General features: G+C 41.4%; 1 protein-coding gene across 1 annotated transcript in view; it reads right to left on the minus strand.

Annotated features, from left to right (window-relative positions):
• LOC144680443 (uncharacterized) overlaps positions 1-24,246 on the minus strand; it is an 80,177-nt gene that overhangs the window by 49,939 nt on the left and 5,992 nt on the right. The window contains exons 2-4 of the mRNA XM_078541407.1: positions 22,818-22,983; positions 17,761-17,828; positions 3,462-3,550 (exon numbers count right to left, since the gene is read on the minus strand). Coding sequence (XP_078397533.1) covers positions 3,462-3,550; positions 17,761-17,828; positions 22,818-22,977 — 317 coding nt within the window. The 5' untranslated portion in view covers positions 22,978-22,983. The remainder of the gene's footprint in view (positions 1-3,461; positions 3,551-17,760; positions 17,829-22,817; positions 22,984-24,246) is intronic.

Raw genomic sequence — 24,246 nt, forward strand, 5'->3', positions numbered from 1 at the left:
GGCAATGAGGGAGAGCCTATACCACATGGACTGCACCACTACAAGGGGCTGGCTTATCACCACCTTTTCAAGTGCAGTTAAGGTTGGGCATTATCTTGCCAGGGATGCTCACACCTAACAAATGAATGAAAAAAATCTCAGGTAACGCGACTTTTTGGTCTCAAAGGACTGTTTTCGAAGATACTTTGTTGAGTTCCTGGATTTGCCAGGGAGTGCTGCTGCATCCTCACAGGAGGTGCCAGAGGAGTCCACACGAAGACTGTAAGAAGTATAGAGACAGCAGCGCCTCTGGACCTGCAACATGACAGGGAAGTGGAGCAGAGGCTGCAGAGATGGCAAGCTCCACATAATGCTCTTTGCTAAGTTGGAGCCTGACTCCTCCATGCTACTCGATAGTGACAGAAGGCTGCTAGGCAGGTCAGGCAATGCATCCAGTATCTTGATGTGCCTGCCCATCAGAGTTCTCCTGTATGCCATGCATTGGGGTCCTCATCTGTGTCCTCTGCAGCAGTATTAATCTATAACCTCTATTGGATCCTAGTCACCAGTTTGTTGGATCCTGTTCGCATGCTTGTTATAAGAGGTGGCCGATTTGGTACTAATGATAGAGTTGTGTAGCAGACACTTCATTCGGTTGAAACTCTGTTTAATTACAAAAGGTGCTCAGCAGCAACTAAACATGTGCTTATGCCTCAAACTCTATCTCTACACTACTGCTGCTACTAACTACTGACTACAGACTACGAACTACAGAGGTAGCTCACACTGCTCTGCTATTGGATACTAAGATTATGTGACCTTCCATCACCACCCTGACTTGGAAACATATCACTGTTCCTTCACTGTTGCTGGGTCAAAATCCTGGAACTCCCTTCCTAATAGCACTTTAGGTGTACCTACACCACATGGAATGCAGCGGTTCAAGAAGGCAGATCACCACCACCTTCCCAAGGGTAACTAAGTATGGGCAATAAATGCTGGCCCACACAGCGAAGCCCACATCCCATGAATGAATAAATTTAAAAAATGCATTCTTAAAGGTATATTACACATCAAATTACTACATCCCTCCTCCTTTATTCAGATATACATTTTATATTTACAATTACAATTTTTTCAAAATAGCAAATTATTTATGCTTGTAAGTAATTTACAAATTCAGTCTTTCTGGGGGTTTCCTTATGTGTGTAGAGCTTCTCAGCTCTACAACCTCAGATGCCTTATTCAGGCAACTCCGGAAAAGGAGGTTCCTGACATCAAGTTCTTTGGTGGGCTCCTGCAGATCTGTATCCTCCATTCTTGAAGGAACAACATATGTTTCAGACACATATGTACTAGGTGGAGTTCTCTCAGCAGGAAGCACTGAACCAGTCACCACACTGGTGGAATCATTTCTTGGTGCCTAGTTTCTCTCTTCCTTAGATGATTTTCATGTCTCCATATGACTCGGCCTTCCACCTTCACATGGTAAGAGGTCCAGTCACTGCACTTATTTCACCTGGTAACCACTTTGGACCTTCTCCAAAGTTTTTCATATATACCATCTCTCCCACAGCTGCTACTAACTACTGACTACGGACTACTGACTACAGAGGTAGCCCACGCTACTCTGCTATTGAATACCAAGATCCTGTAATCTTCTATTATAACGTTCTCCTTAAAGGTATACTACACATCAGATTACCACAACCACACCCACCAGTGAATGGCAAACAAACCATGCTTTACCTCTGGCCTGGTTCCTGCTCACTCGTGCAGATGACTCACCACGTGCTAATCGAATGACAGAGCATCCTCATTAATGCTTCACTGCTACTCTTTCCTCCTTCTGGGGCTACTGTGGTTGGGCAGGCAGCAGCTATTGGCTGTCTGAAAACAGGAACTCAAAAGCGGTGAGGGAAGTGGGGCAGGGTAGGAAGCAGGAGGCCCATGGTAACGCCGTCTGCAACTTGCTTATGATGCCAGATAACAGGATGAGGGTGTTCTGGGTTTTGAGAAGGGGTACAAGGCACGATTATCTTCAATGTTCTTAGCTGTGCTAGATGCCATGGGCCTCATCGCAGCTGGGCCCTAATGCGGACGGCCGTTTCCTCTGTAGGGTTCAGGGGATACAGGTGCCCTGGTTCTGCTCCCTTCTGTTGTGTGCTGTAAGAGAGAGGGAAGAATTTTGAGTGGTTGTATAGCACTGTGTTTGTGCCTGCTACAGCTGAATAGCTGGAGGTATGTGGAGTCAGCCAGATGTGGGTTTGAGGTTGGCAGCATTGGTAGGCGTGTGAGGGTGAAGTGGAGTATCCGGATTTGAGGTGTGAGTCCTGAGTGCCATGGTGTGCTGCTGGGTGAGTGATGGGGATGTGTATAATGGGCAGCGTGAGCAATTGGTGTAATGATGGGTAGGAGATGTCATACGAAGATGCATTCACAGACTACCCGTGTGAGGTCATTAGACTTCTTGTGGCACTGCTACCAAGTCCTCAGGCTTAGACCCTGGGAATTGACTTCCCTGTCTACCTGCTCCCACTCCCTTCTAAGGCTGGTCCTTGAGGGCCTCCTGACCCCTACCACTAGACCGTGGCATCTCTCCTTGTCCACCTGCAGGTATTAATGCTCCCAATACTACAACCATCACTCTGGAACCCTCTTTCTGCCCTGGTGTTCACTTTAAACTAATTTCCATTGTAGCAACATTTTTATACAGCTTTCCTTTAAAGCTTCAGCTTGCCTTTAAGAGGAGAGTCTGGCCGTATGATGTGATTGGCAAGCAAATCTCTTACTTATCACAGCACTAGCCTCTCGCGCTGCTCACTGCACCAGGGGCCCCCTGCTGTGGCAAAGGCCACTGGCACCTTGGAGGACAGAGAAGATGTGCTGCCACATGGGCCAAAGTCCTGATTATGCAGGTAATGACAGTACATGAAAACGGAATCGCCCCCGCATCGAACTGCATGGGCATTGGAGAGTTGCAAATTTTGACCCCGCACGAGTGAAACCCAATTTTTAAGCCAATAACGCCATAAGAAATTCACACCTGGGGGGAAATAAGTAATTTTAAGAAGATAAACTGTATCTCATAGCATGTACTTTAAAGGATTATATAACTGGAGTCACTGTATGAGTGGAGTTTAATTTGTGTCATTACATTGGAGTACCTAATATCCTGAACAATAGCACACTTTATACAAATTAGTTCTGAACATAGACGAATTCTAGAAAATTTGATGGGATTGAACAGAAACAAACAGACCACTGGAAGGCAATTCATCACATTCTGATGAAATGACTAGATTTCCATAAATATAAAAGTAAAACAATGATGTAATTCGATAATTAAAATACTTACAATAAGCTAGTAATGCAAATGGTTGCAACTCTTGTTGGCAAATGAACATGAATTATATTAACTTTACCTTTCAGCAGCTATCAAGATGTAAACATTGCTCAAAAGGAGAATTGAATGGCAATACCTTTTCGACAGGCTTTCACTGGCGGGTGCATTAGCCAAACACTTGCTCTGTCCCTGGTTAGTTGGAACACGAGTGATAGGTGTGAGATCCTTGAATGAGACAAATGGAATGAATTTGATATTCTCCTCACTGCTGTGGTTTTGCAACAAATTCTTGCACTGTTATACCAGAATTTCCGAATGTATTTGGGAGGAATACTCTTACACTCTACAGCATGAAAACTCAGGCCATTGCCTCCCCAGTACTAAATAAATCTGAAGAAGAATTTTTCTATTGGTGAGGGATGGAACAGACATATTATCACTGACCCAGGCTTGCATCCAGTTTCCGAATGAAACACTTAACTGCCCAGTACAGCAAAGTTAAAGTAATGATGGTCCGGCCTACTTAACTAGCAATTTTAACACTCAACCTCAAAACAACACCCCAGGTTGTCAGCATTTCTACATCAAATCATATATCCCTGTGGTTTTTCAGATGGAGAGCCTGATGATCTGGGCTCTAACTCACCAGGAATCGTGTTGAGACTGCTCAAATTAATTTCAGGTAGGAGGCAACATAAGAACCTTCTGATCCCATTAGTCTAAACTGGTTTAAAACACAAAATTCAGAGGTAAAGTGATAATGGAGGCAATTTTCATGCTGAGTGTACATTGGGTGGGCTGTGGGCAGGTCCATCTTCTCCACCCAATCAATTTTTGTGATTGGGCTCCATTTATTTACATTGAATAGGTGAGCTGCCAGCACGAATCACAGTGTTTATCAGCAGCTCGATGATTGGGAGGGTGGGAAATCTGAATGGGGCAGCTGATCATAAATCAGCCTAGTGCAGCACTTCAAAGGGGACAGGTGGAAGTGCAGGGAAGTGAAATGAAGCAGCAGTTTACAGCAGCTGGAAAATGTTTCCAATACTGCCAACAGCAAGGAGGTGACATACTTGAACCTGTTAAGATTCAAACCATGTAAATGACCACAGTAAAAATAAATAGCAGACTGACTTCCAGTTTTCCCTAACTGAAGCTGAGGTTCATTCTTTAGACTTGTAGCGTCCAGAGTTTGTGGGTGGGTTGAGGAACTGGTGGTAGTGATGCAGACAATGATGAAAATGGCACTGAGGTCCTGACCCAATTTGCCTATATAAACAAGACCATTCCTGGCAGCAGCTCTGGCTGCCTAAATTGAGGTCCTGTGAAAATTGGAATGGAAGAAACTCCAGCAGCAAGTTGGCAGCTCAGTTTGTGATTTTACCACCCAGTTTCCACCAAATCCAGGGCAGTAGAGAGATAAAAATTAGTCCCAATATTTTTTTCACAACTCCTGCCACCCAAGGCTTGAAAATTTCTTTGTGGTATGGGAACAGAAAGTGCAAGTGGTTCTAATATTGACATCTTTGAAACAACCAGGATGCTTTATCCTGTCCTGGACAGTCCTGCCATTATTCCCACATTTCAAAGCCCATGTACAAGAACCTGACCCTGACCCTGACCCTAATCCTAATCCTAACACTGGCTAGATACACAGAACGCACTCCAGTTTAACTGCACAGGCATTTCTTCTGTCACCACCTCTTCCTCTGATCCACATTCTTTATATTCCTCCAACTGCTGAACTGCAGAGGGCACTGGGCTTGACAGACCTTTCGAATGACCCTCATGGGAAGGCAATTCTTGGGACTGCAAACAACAAAATAAATAGGAGCAAGAGTACGTCATGCGATCCCTCAAACCCACTCCATCATTCAGTAAGATTACGGTGGATCTTTAACTCCATTTTCCCACTCTAGCCTTGTGCCCCATGGTTCCTTTTGAGATCAAAAATCTACTTATCTATCGTAGGCCCAATAACTGATCATCCTTTGCTCTTTGAGCTAGAGAATTCTAAAGATTTACAACTGCCTGAGTGAAGAAATTTCTCCTCATTTCAGTCCTAAATAACAAATACCTTATCCTGAGACTATGTCTTCTAGATTCCCCAGGCAGCATGTTTAAGGCAAGGTTCATAGCTTTTCTGAAAGGAAAAAAATGCAGCAAATATACTCACTTTAAGATGAAGTGAGATGCCGAGAAACTCAATGACATTGGAAAAATCCAAGTCCATACATGGTAATGCCTGAAAACAGACTAAAACCTAACTTTCTAATTAACTAATTCCACAATGTGTATTGATGAGTTTCATGGTGGAAAAATCACTAATTAATCACTACATTCTACCATGATGAGGTTCCAAACTTTGCCCTGGTGTCTTTTGATACAGCATAAACTGTGAGTGACCACTACTTCCTGAGAATCTCATTTGCATACAATGAAACCGAGAACTGGGCGGAAACCGCATTGACTATATGCTACCACAATAAAGGCAAAGTGTAAAGTGATCAAAGAAATTAATACAACACATCACAAATCATTCCCTCACAGGCATCCTGGAGGAGAAATCTGAAGTAATGGCTGAATTACTCAAAAATCACTTCTATCCACTGGATCTTTCTTGTATTGTTCCTTGCAAGTCGTAATCAGGATAATGATAGGAACATGATGCCACATAACACTATCATTCTGTTGTTAAAGTGGATCAGCGTTTAAATTAAAGGAAACAAACTCTAATAGGTGACAACTTTACAGAAAGGGCCCCATTTTGACACATATGTAGTTACAATTTTTCATAAATATTGCACTTCAAAATGTAACAATTTGAAAAATTTCATACATACATCTGCCTATGCTTAAATCAAAATTTGTTTGAATACTGTCCGTCACATTTTAAGCATAGCATCAAAATGTATCTCAGTTTTCTATCCAGGAACCACTCGCCACTATCTATTTCCCAGTCTCAACGTACATATGTGTGTACATAAATAAACTCTCAATACTTCTTCTATATACCATCACACACTTCCTGTAACTCCTTCGTGTAACACTTTTGTGTCTTTCTCAATCATTGGCAAATGCATTCTACCACACTGGAATGGATTATCCTTGCCACGCGATTGACTCCCGGCCAGAGGTTCCCCAAACTCCCACTTCCATTTTCTCAGACACTGTAACAGGCTAAAGGAGAGACTAAAACAACCTGATTGAACAGCCTCAAGGTTGGGATAAGGTTGTTAAACATTAATTGCTACAATTAAGATTAGTTATATTATCTGTCTTTTCTTAAAGTCAAAACCAATATTCAATGCTGTGTGTTTCAGCTCCCTCCCCAACATATTGGTTCCACAAGGTCTACAAATTTTAAAGCTAGACCTGTCAAACAAGACTAGGGTTCCCACCTGCAATGTGAATTAAATAAACCTACCATACTTGCAAGGGAACGGAACAATTACACCTTGAAGCCATAAAAGGGATGCATACCAAGAAAAGATTTTACATAGGAGAATTTTTTCTGTTTTTATAAAACAGCAACCAGAACTTGCATTTATATAGCACCCTTAATATAGTGAGACATTTCCAAGCACTGCAGTGGAGCACTATCATACAAAATTGGACTCTGAGCCATATAAAGAATTATTAGGACAAATAGTCATTTTGTAGTTCAGAACTTGAGTATTGCTGGAAAAAGACATTTTGTTAAAGCTTTTCATCTTGCACTCATCAGGACAATCACAAGAATACCAATCTCAGGTGAAGCAAAAACTTTATACTGTATAACATGAGAATGCTGATTGGTTTAAGTGGACTCTGATTGATAGAGGCTTTGCCAGGAGAATGCACCAATTAATGGTGATTGGCAATTAACTGCCAAGAATTGTTTGAAATTTAAACCAGACAGCTTTGCTCTGATTGGTCAAGGCATTGCCCTGAGGAATGAATCAGCGAATGGCTATCACTTATTTTGTTTAGCTGAAACAGGCACAATGCGTGTACATGTTCTTTCTGTCTGCAAAGAACAGGTCCCTGTGTATTATTATATGTAGTTTCCATTACACGCAAGTCCGACTGACATTCTTAAATTGGTTGTCAGAGTAATTTTTAGCACTCTGATGGTTATTTAGCAAATGTTGTCCAATTGTGGAGTCACATCTAATGTTGGACACTGTGTTTTCAGTTTTGCAAGCACGGGCTGGTTGGTTATGGCCTATACCCTGCCCGTTGCGAACAGCAGAAGGGACATGCGATTGATATGATCCGCCAGTCTTTGGAATGTACGTCCTATATACTTAGCAATCACACTGGCACTGAAATTTATATACCACATTACTCATTTTTGTGATAGGCAGAACACCTTTTTGGCTTGACAGCAGCATCCTGTTAGTGGCAAATACCACTTGTGTTGCTAGTGCATTGTGGCAGCGTGAAACAGCTAGCTTCACCTGTTGCTCAAATTTTTGAGATACCTTTCCCTTCCAGGGTAATCCGAAGTGGACTGGGCACTTTTCAGGGCCAAAAGTGATGGCCTTAGACCCATTCATGAGGTTGTGAGATATATAGTACGAAATGATCTGATCAGGGTAGCCATTATCCCACAGGATGTCTTTGTTATTAGAACGGGTGACTGAATGTTTAGTTAAAGAGTTAGGTTTTAAAGCCCATCTTAAAGGAGAGGAGAGAGGTAGCAAGGAAGTGAAGTTTACAGAGGTAATTCCAGAGCCGAGTACCCAGGCAGCTGAAGGTATAGCCACCAAGGGTGCAGAGATGGAAATTGGGAATGCGCGAGAAAAGACACCAGAATTTGAAGAGCGCAATCTATTTAGAAAATTAGAGAAAGTTGGAGCTGGGCAGCAGAGTTTTGGATGAACCTCTCTAATTTATGCTTAGAGATCCTCTAACTTATTGTGAGCAGCACCACAGGAGGTTGATTAATGTATCTTGCATCTAACGTGTATTCGTTACAAAACGCCAAATGTACTTTAATAAAAGGAAACTGTTTCCTGCTGTTCTTTTTTAACCATGATAATCTCCCTAAGGGAAGGGGATTCACAAACTGCTGCCATACTCAACAATTATCCTCCAATTGAGTTCATTGTGTTCCTATTTACGCCACTTTCCCAGAGAAAGCACTTGAGCAGTGGTGTTAAAAGAACAGGTCATCTAAATACAGCTTCCATCTTAGCAGCTAAACATCACAATGCTATTCCAGACCATCTGTGAGCAATGCTATAGGAGATCAGCTGGTGATAAACTATACTCATCACAACATGGAGCATGAGTGCTGGAAATCAAAACAGTTTACCAGTTGTCGACTCAACCCATACCATTGCTATTTCTTACATTGCACGTTCTCATTTTGTCAGCTTATTTATTTTTAAATGAGATTTAGAAGAGTTATGCAACTGTCACTGAAGGACAGCCAATCAAAGGAGCATAAACAAAATTGTGGTCAAGTATTTTCAATGTAAATCTTTCTCTGTGTACAGATATTCCCAAATTTAATCCTATTCTGAATTAAACTCATTCATTAACACTGGAGTTTAAGTATTGAAAGTATTTGGCCGCCACTGAATCCCTTTAATAGGGTAATGTTGTCCAGGTATTAGCCACAGGGAACTCATGGCCATTTCTGCTGTTGAGTCGTCAACACACTACAAGTGTCCAAGATTAGAGTCAAGCAGCTGACATTAAATTGGAAGAAGGGGACACAACATCAATCATTCCTGTCCCAGTGACTCATCAACCTCACTTATTAAGTTGAATAAGGATTGTGAACAGACAATGATATTGATTCCATTTAAAACAGACTCATTATGGCACAGTGTCAGTCCTATGCCAACCCCTGGCTGACATTGTTTAGATTATTATGTGAAATTATTCGTCAAAATAAGAAACTCATAATAAAAAGGAAATGATTTTCATGTTACAATATCTGGGACTTGTGATGCACAAACAAGGCCTTATTTTCTTTAATCAGTGCATATTCACTTGGTTCAGCTTTAATTTTTCCTGAGGCACAACACTAGCCTCTAAACGTTATCACTAAAATTACTCACTGGTACAGTTACTGATGATGTTGATTCTAAGCTTTTAAGTATGTGTTTTGCTAAAATGCTTTCGCAGTAGACAAACTCTGTAGAACTCCTTGAGGGTTGCCTTACTGGGTACCTGATTCTAGTCTACAAAAAGCAATGTCAATGCATTATACACCATTAGTAGCACAAACAAAAATGTTCAGAGATATTATAATTATTAAAAAGAATTAGTACAGAATTGGGGTAATATCCATGTCAAGTTCAGGTCTGTCAAAGATCTCCTCAGGTTTACTGGAGCCAGTTGCTGCTCCAAGTAGCCGCAACATCTTCCAGTACTTTTCTCCCAGTAGACTCACACTGCCCAAGAGCTGCATGTTCAATAGCTTAACCCAAGATTTAACAATATCCCCTTTTGTGATTTAAAGCAGATATTTGCATCTCTACATGTGCCCTCATGTACCTCTCCAATCTTTCCAAAGATGGTCAGAATACAATTTGGAAAGACCAGAATTATCAAGTGGTTTTATTTTTTCAAACAACAAGAAAATTCAGAGTTGGGAAGCTAAGAGGGCAATAGTAAAAACATGATAAAGGGTGAGATTGGAAAAAAGAACGAGGCCAGAAGGAAGTTAAGGGAAAAGAAGGATCAGGTAGTGTGTTGTTCCATTACACCCAACATCTGCTCACCTTAACCCGGCACCTTCCCATGCAAACACAGGAGGTGTGACACCTTCCCTTTCACCTCTTTCCTTCCTATTGTTCTGGGCCCTAACACTCCTTCTGGGTGAAAGAACAATTTAGTTGTACTTCTTTCTACTTAATATACAATATTCATCGTTCACAGTGCAGCCTCCTCTATACTGGGGAGACAAGATACAGATTGGGAGATTGTTTTCTTGAACACCTCCATCCCATCTGCAAAGTGATCCTGCACTTCCTTTTGTTTACCGTTTTAATTCATCATTTCACTCAACTTCTGACCTTTCCTCTCCTTGGCCTCCCACCTCTTACAATGAAACTCCATTCAAGCTTGAGGAATGGAACCTCATCTTCTACTAGGCATTTTGCAGCTTCTGGCTTTAACATTAAGTTTAACAACTTTAGATATTAACCACTGATCACATTTTCTCTCAGCAGCAGGTGCTAATGAGGGAGGATGGCTGCAATCGTGGAATTGGGAGTGGAGAACGAATGGACTGGTACTTGGGATGGGGATCAGCTATTGGTACACGAGTGATGGGCTGATCAAATACCCCTGAGGTTCATCTGACTTCCTTGCTTATATCCCTAATTAAAAATTCATAACTGCTATGTAGAATGTACGGGCATTTAATTCTGCACAACCAGTATCAGAGTTTAAGCATCGTAAGATTTCTGGCCCCCACTGAATCCCTTTAATAGAGCAGCATTGCCCAGATGTTAGCCACAGAGAGCTAATGACTACTTGAGCTACATACTGAATCTTCAGTGAACTGCAGGAGACCCAGATTAGAGTGGGGCAGGTGACTTTAAATTGGAGGAAGGGGACACAACATCAGCATTCCTGTCCAAGTGACTCATCAACCTCACTTATTGATTGGCATTAGAAGCCTGAGTGGACTATGGTATTGAGTCCATTTAAAACAGTGTCAGTCCTACACCACCCTCAGGCTGGCATTGTTTAGGTTATTATATGAAGTTATTTTTCAAAATAAGAAAATATACAAACAAGGCTTATTCTGTTTAATCTTGCAATCAGTCCATATACACTTAGTTCAGCTGAAAATTTCAACACTGGCCTCTAAATTCTTTGGCTACATCTATTCGCAAGTACTCACAATTTCTGGTGTTGACTGTTTGAAATCAGCAGCCAGGTGCTTTATTGCTTTCATGTATAAAACATATTCTGAAGGTGTTTTTCCCAGATGGCTGACATTAATCTATAACATAGCAATGAGTCAATGCAATTAATCCTCAACATTACACAGGTATATTAGCAGGAACAGAAATATTCAGAGTTTTTATAATAACTGAACAGAATTAATGCAAATAAAGGGCAATATTCATTTCAAGTTCCAGTATGCCAATTACCTCTCGGGTTTGGTGGAGTCAGTGCCAGTTAACTCACACTGCCCAATAACTTAATCAAGCTTAATTCCCCATTTTGTAATTTGAAGCAAATATTGAGATCTCCATATGTGTTTTCATGTACCACTCCATTCTTTCCAAAGGTGTACAGAGTACAGACTTAATAAAGTGAAGTTAGAATTATTAGGCTATACTATTTTTGCATACAGCAAGAAAGTTCAGATAGTTAGTACTAATCAAAGTCTATTTAGTCCAATTAGTTTCACTTTGTTTCCTGTAAGAAAATAATGAAATTGCTACCCTTTTCATATAGCTGGATTGACTTACTTGTACTTTCTTAATTATTACAGGATACTGCAGGGAGAGGGAGCTCTGTCCTTGTTTGAAGGCCAAAGTAGATAACTCCGTTCCTTGGAAGCAGTAGTGGTAAATATTGTCTTCTATTCTGTCAGTTTTATTTCAGTGTCAGTTTGACAAAGCTCTTACCAAGAGCCAAATCCGCCAGCCTAACTTGACAATGCCCCGGCTGAGTACAAATGCATGGAGTTGTCACAATAACGTGGAGTGTGAACTACTTGCTAGATAATGGAACTAGCTTATATTGTCTCTGCTATGCTGGCTGGGACACCACATCTGAATTCTAAACTCACCTCCAGTCTGCTATCTAGTGAACTTAATCCCTTGAGGTGTTGGTTTAGGTCAATAGTTGCATCTTTATATTGCATATTACAGCCACCTTCCTTTAGCAGCATGGCCAGAAATCCTGAAGCATGTTGCATGCCACATCTTTCACTACTTCAGTGACATTTCCTAAATTTCTCCAGTTTTTTAAAAATAAAAATGCTTTCCTTTTTGTAACGCAAATAAATAATTAGAAAATTATGTCAATGTTAATTAATTCTAAAAATGTGTTCACAGCTGGAAAGAGTTGGGATACCCATGGCTCAAATCTTCCTGTCTTTGGATCATTGGAGATGGGATGTACATTGGGAGATGTACCTGCAGAGGTCCTGATGCACAGACAAAGTGGGAATTTCCCAGGGAGTTTAAACTTCTGATGGGCTGATTCCCTGCTGCCCGGGACAGGTGGGTGAGGAAGTGGGTGAGGTGGGTGAGTGGGTTAGGTGGGTGAGGTGGTTGGGAGGGTGAGGTGGGTGAGTGGATGAGGTGGATATGTGGGGAGGTGGGTGAGGTGGGTGAGTGGGTGAGGTGGATGGGAGGGTGAGGTGGGTGAGTGGGTGAGGTGGGTAGGTGGGTTAGGTGGATGGGAGGGTGAGGTGGGTGTGTGGATGAGGTAGATATGTGGGGGAGGTGGGTGAGTGGGTGAGGCGGGTGAGTGGGTGAGGTAGATGGGAGGGTGAGTTGGAAATGTGGGGGAGGTGGGTGAGTGGGTGAAGTGGATGGGAAGGTGAGGTGGATGGGAGGGTGAGGTGGATGAGTGGGGGAGGTGGTAGGTGGGTGAGTGGGTAGTGAGGAGGCTGAGAGATGGTTGGTGTTGAGCGGGTAATGTGCAGCGGATGAGCGGGAAGGCGCATGGTGACAGTTCAAACCAACCTGACCCCCTGGACAGACACAGGCTCCTGGCACCACCTGTGCCTGAAGGAAATCACACGTAATTAAAATGGATTCTCCCCCAAATTTCATCTTGTAAAATAAAAAGCCACTGGTTTTGCTCACTTTGCTCACTGTTATTCCATCTTTATCTATTCCATTGGACTAATATGAAAAGTTAGGTGAGTTGGCAGGTAGAAAGTCACTACAATTTGGTTTAACAAGCAAAGGAAATAAAAAATTCACAGTCAATAGTGACGCAACCACGACATGTGCACATGATGACAGGCTTGACGTGTATGCCTGGACCCTTGCTGTCATTCAAAAGACAAACCTGGTCAAGAGATGAGCATAATTCAGGTGGGGGATAGGCTGGCAGCAGAGGAGCAGCCCTGGCCTGCAGAGATGATGTAGGCAGCGCTCTTGTGCGCTTTAAATATGGCGCCTGGAGCGAGGAAGCGCTGAGGTCACGTCATGGCGGGCAAATCCGAGTCTGTCCGCCATGATCCGGAGTGTTTCCTGTGAATGCATTATTAATGAGGCGGGAAGGGGACGATAGGGTGCGAAAACCCGCTATTGCGGTCGACGGGTAAGATGTCGGTTTTCACACCCGCTCCCGCACTTAGTGCAAATCTGGGATGATTCGCTTGCTTGCCAATTTAATTCTCTGCTGCACTCGCACTCTGATCTTAACCAATACTCAAGTTTTCTCTTGGCAAAGTACTGTAAAGCAGGATGGCTGCAGCAGAGACATTGGGAGTAGAGGAGGAATAGTCTGGTGCTTGGGGTGGGAATCTCCTAGTGGTATACAGCCACACACTTGGGCCAGGATTTTGACCTCGTCAGGCGGGCTCGGCGGGGGCAAACAGGACCGGTTGGGAAGCCGACCACCGCCCCGGACTGGGGCCTGACCGCAATGTCATGCTGGCAGGCCAATTAAAGCCCGCCCAGTGTGAAATGCGCACTGCAGCATCAGCGCTGCCTGCTTGTGGGGGTGAAGAGAGCGAGCGCACAAGTTTGCACATGCGCGCGGGTGCACAGGAAAAGCTCCCTGAGGCACAGAGCTGCCTCAGGCAGATGAAGATTTTTGAAAAGAAAAAAGAGAGGTTTTAAAATGTTAAAAACATGTTCCCCCCTCCCCCCCCACCCCACACACACACAATGTGACTCTGTCACATGAGCAGGGACACGTTATGAATGAAATTTAAACTTTTTAATTTCATTTTTATTTGCTGCTGGAAACCTCATCCCACTCGTGGATGAGCTTTTCTAAAAAACCCAAAGGCTGCTTGGCCTTTTCACCTGCCCGCCAACCGTAAGGTTGGACGGGCAGTGAAAAATAGAACTTAATTATTACTTTAATGGACTTAATAGGGTTTTTAATTGTCGGCGGGCACGCTGCTGACTCCCGAGCACGCCCACCGACTGAAATAACGCGCGAGCGTGCGATGACAACGGAACGCTTGCCTGATGTCATCGTGTGTCATTTAACGCTTGTTCAGGTTGGGCGTGTGCCCGCCCGATCAGCGAACAATTCTGGCCGTGGGGGTCAACTGCCTTTCTTCCACGATCCTATTATGCTCTTGCTACCACTGTTGCCATTTATATCTTGTTTTACTTTTTTCTAAAGCTGTTCATCGTTAATATCTTGCAGTTGTAATGAAAGATCATTGACCAATCCGTCTTCTCTCTCCACAGGTGTTGCCTGACCTGCTGTGTATTTTCGGCATTTTCTGTTATTTCAGATTTCAAACTTCAGAGTATTTTGCTGTTTCCCCAAATTTCAGCACAGCCTCAATTAAAAATTCACGATTGCCATGCTGATGATCATAGAATTATGAAATGATACAGCCCAGAAGGAGGCCTATTCTTTAAATCCCACTTCCCTGCTTTTTCCCCATAGCCCTGCAAAATTTTCCCTTTCAACTATTTATCCAATTTCATTTTGAAAGTTATAATTGAATCTTCTTCCACCACACTTTCAGGCATTCATTTCATTTGTTAATTTCATTTAATTTAATTATGCATAAACCAGTTTTCATAATAAAACAAAATTCATAACCAAAAGGGAATAATTTTCATGTTATAATGTTTGGGTTTCATGAATACACAAATAATGAATACATTCCTTAAGCTTGCAATCAGTACACATTCACTTAGATCAACTTTATTTAAGGCACAATATCAATCTGTAAGTCTATTTGCTAGTACTCACATTCTCTGCTGTTGGATCATTAATCAGGCTACATATGTGACTTGAAACAGTATTGTATAAGCCAGGCTTTGCAGGACTGCTGATGGCTTCCCTTTTAATTACAACCTGCAAAAACAGCAAAAATTGAATTTATTTGTCCACATGCATTATACAAATAAAAATGTTCAGAGCTTTTATAATTATTAACATGAATTAACACTGATATGGTGGAATGTCCATTTCAAGTTTTTGTGTGCCAAAGATGTTCTCAGGTTTAGTGGAGTCAGTCACTCCTGTAAGTGGTCTGAGATGGTTTATAATGGGGAGGGGAAGGCTGGTGATCATGGGAAATCATTCTGCCCTCCCACATTATATACTCATAGGCAAAAGATTTAATTGTGCCAAATATTCTTGTTGCAATATACTAGGGTAATCATTTAAAAAATATATATTTCAGGCAGCACACAGGGAATCAAAAATACAGAAGAGCAGGAAAGTGGGAAATAATTAGTGGGATTGTACAGGTAGAAGGCTAGAATAGAAAAGGTTCACCAGGGTGGGGAAGGTGGAGGTGGAGCAGTGTAGTGGTTGAGGTGATAGGATAAAAGGAAGGGTTAATGTTTAGAATATGTCGAAAGGCCAGAGGATGGCAGTTACTGCTTACAGGGCGGAAGAAAAGAAAGCATTGAAGCCTCACCATTGGATGTTAAAGCTGGTTTGGAGATAAGCAGCTGCGTTATTGGAACTAGTGGCAAAAATGGGAGGGAAGAGGAGAGAGAGAGAAGGACAGAGCAGTCAAAAATTTTTTAAAATGAATCTAAAAAAGGTAAATTAAATGACAATGAATTATTCATGAACTTAAAGAGACTTCATACAGAACTGGGAAAAATTGGACAATAGAAAGAAAAGTCTAGAAAACGAACTGGGGAAAATGTTGACAAAAAATTAACCAGAGGTGTCCGCTTATTTGAAAGAGCTCTTACACATGATCACCCTTAATGTGTGGGAAGGACACAGTGGTTGTTACGTAGCTGCCTTTACAATCCATAGTCTATACTAATGACCTGGAAGATATGAGTTTAAGTTCCACCATGGCAGCTGGGGGATTTCAGTTCAATTAAAGAAACCTGGGGCAGGATTATACGTCCTGCGGGCGGGCGCCTCCCTGACCCGATGAGGCGTAAAATAGCACGCGATGACGTCGGGCAAGCGTCCTGACGTTATCGCGCACTCGTGCGATATTTCGGCCGGCAGGTGTGCGTGAGAGTCGGCAGCACGCCCGCCGACAATTAAGAGGCCTATTGAGGCCATTAACCCTCTAATTAAGAGCTATTGTTCGCTGCCCGTCCAAACTTACGGTAGGTGGGCGGGCGAATCAGCCTTTTGATGTTTTTAGGAAACCTCATCCAAGGGCGGGAGGAGGTTTCCACAATTAATTAAAAACAAATATAAATATTTGGGCAGAATTTTTATTCTGTTTATGTTATTGTGAGAGACATGTGGATCATCTAAGGAAAGGAGAAACAAATTACCAAGAATTCATTCCACCAGTGTTCACAACCGAGGCAGTATTTCCTGTTGAGAGAACTCAATCCAATCCTGCTGAGTTTTTCCAGGTAATTCTGTTTTTGTTCCAGTACAGACATGTCTGATGTTCCTGTAAGAGTTGAGGATACAGAACTGCAGGTGCCCACTGAAGCACCTGATGTTCAGGCAACTCTGGAAAAGTGTGTTCTTGACAAAACATCTGAAGTTGTAGAGCTGGGACACTCTATACGCATAAGAAAACCACCAGAAAGACTGAATCTGTAAATTACTTACCAGTGTAAGTGTTTTATTATCTTGAGAAAATTGTACTTGTAAATATAAAATGTATATCCGAGTAAAGGGGAGGGGGGGGTGGGGATGTGGTAATTATGGTTCTATCTAATGTGTAAAATACCTTTAAGAAGAATGCTTGTTAAGGAAGATCACATGATCTTTAATACTCAAATGGAAAGCAGCATGGGCTACCTCTGTAGTTAGTAGTTAGTAGTCAGTAGTGTAGAAATAGAGTTTGACGTGAAAGCACATGTTTAGTTGCTGCTGAGTACATTTGTAAATAAACTAATAGTTTCCACCTAAGAATTGTCTGCTGATCAACTCTATCAATAATACCAATTCAGCCACCACTTACAACAGTTTCATGAAGATTTGAAGTGAGAGGTTGGAGAAATGACAAGAAGAAAAGCTCCAAGGTATTTTGTGCAAGAAGCATGGATATGCACTTTTTACTTAAATGCATTCAATGTCAAAGATGGGCATGGTCATGAGAAAGTCAGAAATGAAGGTGAGAACATTTTCTATTTAATTTTCTCAAGCTTCAGAATTTTGTCCCAGTAAAATTAAATGTACTCATCCCTGAAAGGATCTCCTCTGTGAAAAAGTCTGTACACAAACACAAACTAAGTTCATTGTGGTTAAATAACTGGACCAACTAACAGAGGACTAATTGTTTATCAATATCACCAACCAAGCAACATTATTTTTAGGACAGTAGTTAACAACAGTAAAGATATATCTATCTACATTAATAATAGGCTGCTTACAGTTTGAGGAATCTGAGAAACAGGCTGTTGCATATCACCCGCACTTTGGCTGGTACTTTGGATTGGATCTGTTATGGAAAATTCAGAGAAATATAATAAGATAACATTGTTTACACTTCATATTCAGCAACTTAAGTATTAGTTTTACTCGCAATTATATAGAAAGTCAATTGAGAGTATGGTGGCACAGTGATTATCTCACTGGATTAGTAATCCAAAGGTTTGGACTAATGATCTGGAGTGCACAAGTTTAAATGCAACTATGACAGCTAGGAATTTAAGATTAGTTAATTAAATACACCTGGAATAAAAAGCTAGTAACTGTAATGGTGATCATGAAACAACCAGAATGGAGCAAAAACCATTCCAGTTCCCTAATGTCCTTTAGGAAAGAAATTCTGTTGACCTTGCTTGACATGTAAGTAACTCCAGATCCACAGCAATATAGTTGACTCTTAACTGCCTTTGTTTTTATCAAACTGCTGCTGAAGCATTGAATAAGACAAATACTGAACAAACCACCTAACATCAGTCTAGGCACCAGACTTGACAAAGACACACCCAGTCTAGTCAACTCTGCAAAGTCCTCCTCATTAACAAATTGAGGGAACTGTTCCATAGACTAACCAGGCAATGGCATAACATAATCATACTCCCAGATTCCACCATCACGTCCCTGGGTATGTCCTGTTCTACCAGCAGAAAAGGCTCACCAGAGGGTGCAGCACAGTTGTATATAGTTGGAAGGGCATGTTCCTGGGAGTCCTCAATAATGACTCTGGTCTCCATGAAGTCTCATGGTGTCAGATCAAACATGGGCAAGGAAACATCCTGCTCTCCCTCAATTGATGAATCAATATTCCTCCATGTTGAACACCACTTGGAAGAAGCACTGAGGATAACAAGGACACAGGATATACTCTGGGTAGGGGAGATTAATGTCCATCACCAATAGTAGCTTGGTGGCACCACCAAACTGCAGATATTTCTTCATTGTTAGGTTACAATTCTAGAACTCCTAGCGAACAGCACGGTGTGGAGTATCCACATCACATGAATTGGCAGCTCACCACCACTTTCTCAAGGACATTTAGGGATGGACAATAAATGCTAGCCTTGCCAGTGACACAAACATCTCATGAATGTATAAATCCACAAACATATGCTACCTTTTATATGAGCATAACACAACTTGGAATTCTGCTGTAGCTGTATAACTGCAGAAAGCTTGCAAAGTTTACTATGCAGCCATGAGAAACTTTATATTGTGGCCAGAGTCCATGATTCCATTCAACATATAATATTATGTGATTAAATATTTAAAATCAGTCATACTTAATATTGGCCACAACAGAGTAAAATCACCAAGAACTGTGGAGTGATTGCAGTGACATGAGAAAGGAGAAGCTTAACCATGGTGGATTGTATTCCTTAGGTGGCGTTCAGGTTGAGTGCAGTACATTATACTGGACAAAGTGCACATGGCATGTGGTGGAAACATGCTTTATGACCAAATAAGCTTTTCTTATACCACAACACCTTTTGTTATTGAATAGCAATTACATACTAAAGGATAAGGTACATCGCATTGAAAGGAACTAGTGCCCTCAAAAAGCTGGATTCAGACAGCATAAAAAGCAAGTCTACAGTGCTGCTTTTGTCTGCACTGGAGTGTTGCTTTGGGCTGCATTTGAATGCTTCAGCTGGACTTTGATGAATGAGGGAGTTTTAAGGGTTTACTTAATTTAAGAGTTAATTTCTATCTAGAGTCTAGTCTTTCTTTAAATAAACAATTAACTAAAAGTTGCTGTTTGGTTCAGAGAAGGTGAATTTTAGTCCAGCTTTAAAACAGCGCACATTCAGGCTCCGTTTGCATCTAGTTAATTAGTTAACTGGCTTAAACAGGTTTTCAGAAGCTAGATTCAGACAGCAAAAAAGCAAACCATCTACAGCGCTGCTTTTGTCTGCACTGGAGTGCTGCTTTGGCTGCATTTCAGTGCTTCAGTTAGGGTTTGGTGAGTTGAGGGAGTTTGCTGAAGAGGGAAAGAAGTGATCCTTTCATTTTCTACCTTTCCTCAGAAAGAAGAGCAGCAGTCTTGGTAAATAGGGCTTGGTGAGTATTTCTACTGTCCTTAATATTCTCTAAACTACAGGAAGTAAAAGCAAAGGGAGTAATTCAACGATAAGTCATGGAAGGGCCGCTCGGTCATGTGGAATGCTCCTCCTATGTAATGTGGGAAGTCAGGGACACTTCCAGGGACCATGGTGATGACATGTGCAGGAAGTATCTCCAGCTGCAGCTACTTGAAATCCATGTTTCGGATCTGGAGCAGCGGCTGGAGTCACTGTGGAGCATCTGCAGGGCTGAGATCTTCGTGGACAGCATATACAGTGAGGTGGGCACACAGCAGCTAAAAAGTGTACAGGCAGAAAGGAAGTGGCTGACCTCCAGACAGAGTAAAAGCACTAGGCAGGTAGTGCAGGTAGTCCCCTGTGTCCATCTCCCTTTCTAACAGATGTACTGTTTTGGATACTGCTGGCGGAGATGGTTTCTCAGGGGAATGCAGCGAGAGCCATGTCTGTGGCACCGCAAGTTGCTCAGCTGCACGGAGGGGGGTTGAGAAAAAAGAGCAGGAGAGCAATAGTGATAGGGGAATTCCAAGGGGAACAGATAGACGTGGCTGCAGACATGACACCAGGATGGTATGTTGTCTCCCTGATGCCAGGGTCAAATATGTCACTGAGGAGCTGCAGGACATTCTTTTTCTAAAAAATTATTCATTGGATTTGGACATTGCCGGCTAGAACAGCATTTATTGCCCATCCCTAATTGCTCTTGTTCAGAGAAGCATTTGATAGTCAACCACATTGCTGTGGGCCTGGAGTCACATGCAGGCCACTTTATCGTCAAGGTTGGGCAAATAAACTGGAGTATGAAAAATGTGAATTACATTCAGGATCTATGTAGAGGATCTATATTGATGAGACCCATCAAAACACTTACCTCAGTTTACCAGTGTTTTCTTAAAGGGCTGATTTGAATATAAGTATATCAAATAAGCCTACAAATTGCAACCTGCATCTTAAAATTACTGTTGAGAACTAGGAGTTTTCAGATGTTATGGGAGGCTAAAGCAACAGTGAATATTAAATCTTGCTGGCCTGTGGGCTTCCATTTGTAATTTTTTTTTACCCCCTCCCACCACTGATGGCCAATTTTTCTCCCATTTCTTGCTGCACTTCCCTCCCCCTGCCTTCAAGTTGCCATTGCAGATTCACCTTTGCATATATTATTCATCAGTCAAAAGCTGCTTTGCAATGAATCAAGTTGTCTTTACTGCAGTATCTACACCGCCACCACTGCCCTAAAACACACCCTCAAATTTTACTGCAGTCAGGTCAGGGCACCACACCTCAGGAAGGATATATTAACCTTGGAGGGGATGTCACTCAAAATGATACCAGGTCTAAAAGCATTAAATTATGAGCGCAGGATACATGGACTAGGCACGTATTCCCTTAAATATAGAGCATTAAAGGATAATCTACCTGAGATGTTTAAGATCATTAATGGATTTGATAAGTGATATAGAGGTAAGATCTTTCATCTGGTGAGATTGCCCAGGACAAGGGGGAAAAACCCTTAAAATTAGAGCCAGGCCAACCAGGGGTGAAATTGGACAGCACTTGTTCACAGAAAGGGTGGTGGAGATCTGGAACTCCCTCCTTCAAAAGCTGTTGAGGCTAGGTCAATTGAAAATTTCAAAACTAAGCTTGATAGGTTTTTGTTAGGTAAGGATGTTAAGGGCTATGGAGCCAAGGTGGGTAGATGGAGTTTATCCAATTGAATGGCAGAACTTGCTTGAGTACCTTATTGGCCTACTCCTGTTTTTATGTTCCTAAACATATATATATATATATATATATATTCCCTCCACTTTTATTCTGATTTCTTCCCCTTTCATTTTTTAATGCCAGTATTAACCTCGGTAAGTCAACTACTTGACGAAGCATTTATTCTGGTTTAACACGTCTATATCAGCTATGTAGCTGCAGTAACTGGGCCAAAACAGGAATGAAAGCATCCTAATGGAGACAAAACATGGATTTCAAACATATTATCAGAGTAAATGCAACTTTAGTATTAAGTGTCAATGCAGATGTTGAGTTATAGTTTTAGTGCACTGGAGCACAATTCATGTTCTGGGTTATTTTTACACATCTCCCAGAGGCTGGGTCAGATTCTGCATTGGTGACAGAGTTAGAGTTAGTGTCTGCCATTGGCACACTGGTCACAAAATCTAAATCAAGAGAGGGAGAAAAATCAAAAGAAATGGACTAAAATATGTGTAGTCTCCCCTAATAACTAAATATTAGGTCAATATTCAGCTTTAAAAAAATTATGACAAGTTCTTTCACCTTTCCCACCAATATTTTGGTGGCTCACACATACTGAATAAGTCACAATACCTATTTCTTCATTTGTTTCTATTTCACAAAGCACCATGTAGAAAGAGCAATAAGGATATTTATTACAATTTATTGAGTTAGATTGGTGTTCCATTTCCACGTTGTGTAACATGGGGGAGGCAATGGCGTAGTGGTATTGTCACTGGACTAGTAATCCAGAGACTCAGGGAAATGCTCTGAGGACCTGGATTTGAATCCCACAACAGCAGATGATGGAATTTGAATTCAATAAACATCTAGAATTAAAAATCTAATGATAGCCATGAAACCATGTTGATTGTTATAAAACCCCCATCTGGTTCACTAATGTCCTTTAGGGAAGGAAATTTTCTGGCCTGCATGTGACTCCAGACCCACAGCAATGTGGTTGACTCTTAAATGCCCTCTGAACAAGGGCAATTAGGGATAGGGCAATAAATGCTGGCCTAGCCAGTGACACCCACATCCCATGAACAAATTTTTAAAAAGAGATGGAAAAATGCTGCCTTCTTAACTTTTTCCACAAGAACATTTATTTTGTACAGGCATATTCATTAATTTAAAGGTTATATACGGATATGAATCTGCAGACAGTGATAGAACATTACCATTGACAGGGCCCAGCAATGCATTGCGGTCTGAAGAGAAATCCCCACGAATTCCAAATGAATATAAAGATCGAATTATCCTTCTATGTCTATAGACAGGCTTTTGGTAGGAATCAGATGGAACAGGCTGTTCTTTACCTGAACAACGGAAAGGTCTCATTGCTGTCTCACCTGGGAATAAAGGTTATCAAAACACAGTTAATACATGCTTTCCATTCAGATACTGAAGGATCTTGTCATGTCAAGACAATGATACAACATTGTTTTGCACACTACCTCTAAACAAGAAATCAGTGAACATTTGTGTTCAGCAGGCATGTTTACAGAACCACTCTACATCCTTTTTTTGCGGGGCATTTGAGGCTAGTTCATATCCACAATCACCCCACCCTCTAACTAGTTCATCAAATGAAGAGTTCAGGTACAATACATACTGCAGGCTCCCTAATCCACTCTGGATGGTTATTAAAATATCATAGTGATATTAATATTTGCCCACAGATATGTAACATACTGTGTGAATCCACAGGGGCAATGCCTTTTCTCGATTTGCTTTCCCATCCTTTTCCTTGCATTGTGCCCAGGCTTCTATTTCTTCTGCCCATGCTTTTGCTGCTTTATGTGTGCTCAAATTATGTGGCCACTGACTTTTTCCGCTTTTTTTCCATTTTTGCCATCATTGCTTACACGTTCTCTGAACTTCCTGTCTCAGCCCCGAGTCAAATGCATTTATTGTAAACGTTGAATAGAATTTACTACAGCTAATTGAATAGATAGGCCTATTTACAAAAGACAAAATGAAAAGTGAGTGAATCACCACACAATCTCTTTTGCCCAATCATTAAATAGTGACAACAGCATTCAAGTCCACAACAAACGAATATTTAACTTCCATGTTGATTGATTATTTAACAATTTAACACAAACATTAATGGTGGCAGGATAGTATTATGCAGAACTACACACTTTAAAAAATGCTGAGCTCTTCCAAAATTAAATAATAAAGACTACCTCATTGCAACAGTACTATGCTACTTTAAGATACTTCACAATCCTAACATGCTTAAGGGAATCTTGAGGCCTCAAACACAAAGAGCAGTGTATTCCCTCAGTAAAAATTGGCCCAGGTTTTGTTGTCAAAATAAGAGTGAGGCTAACATCACGCTTTTTAAAATGCATAAATGGTAGTGTATCTTCAAGGTTGGATCAGATATGTGGTTAAATGCCAAATTCCAAAAGTTGCCACCTGAGTAGGACTGCTCAGAACTTCATGAAAATGGTATCTTGCTGTCCGCCTCAGCATTAAAATGCACTGCATAGTTCAGATTACTCTATTTGTGCAATGGATCGGAACTAAACTCAATATAGAGAGCTAGTCAAGTATAACTTTTAATGACATGACAAATGTTAATCAATCTCAGGAAATGAA

The sequence above is a fragment of the Cetorhinus maximus genome, chromosome 5, assembly GCF_964194155.1.
Source record: "Cetorhinus maximus chromosome 5, sCetMax3.hap1.1, whole genome shotgun sequence".
NCBI lineage: Eukaryota > Metazoa > Chordata > Chondrichthyes > Lamniformes > Cetorhinidae > Cetorhinus > Cetorhinus maximus.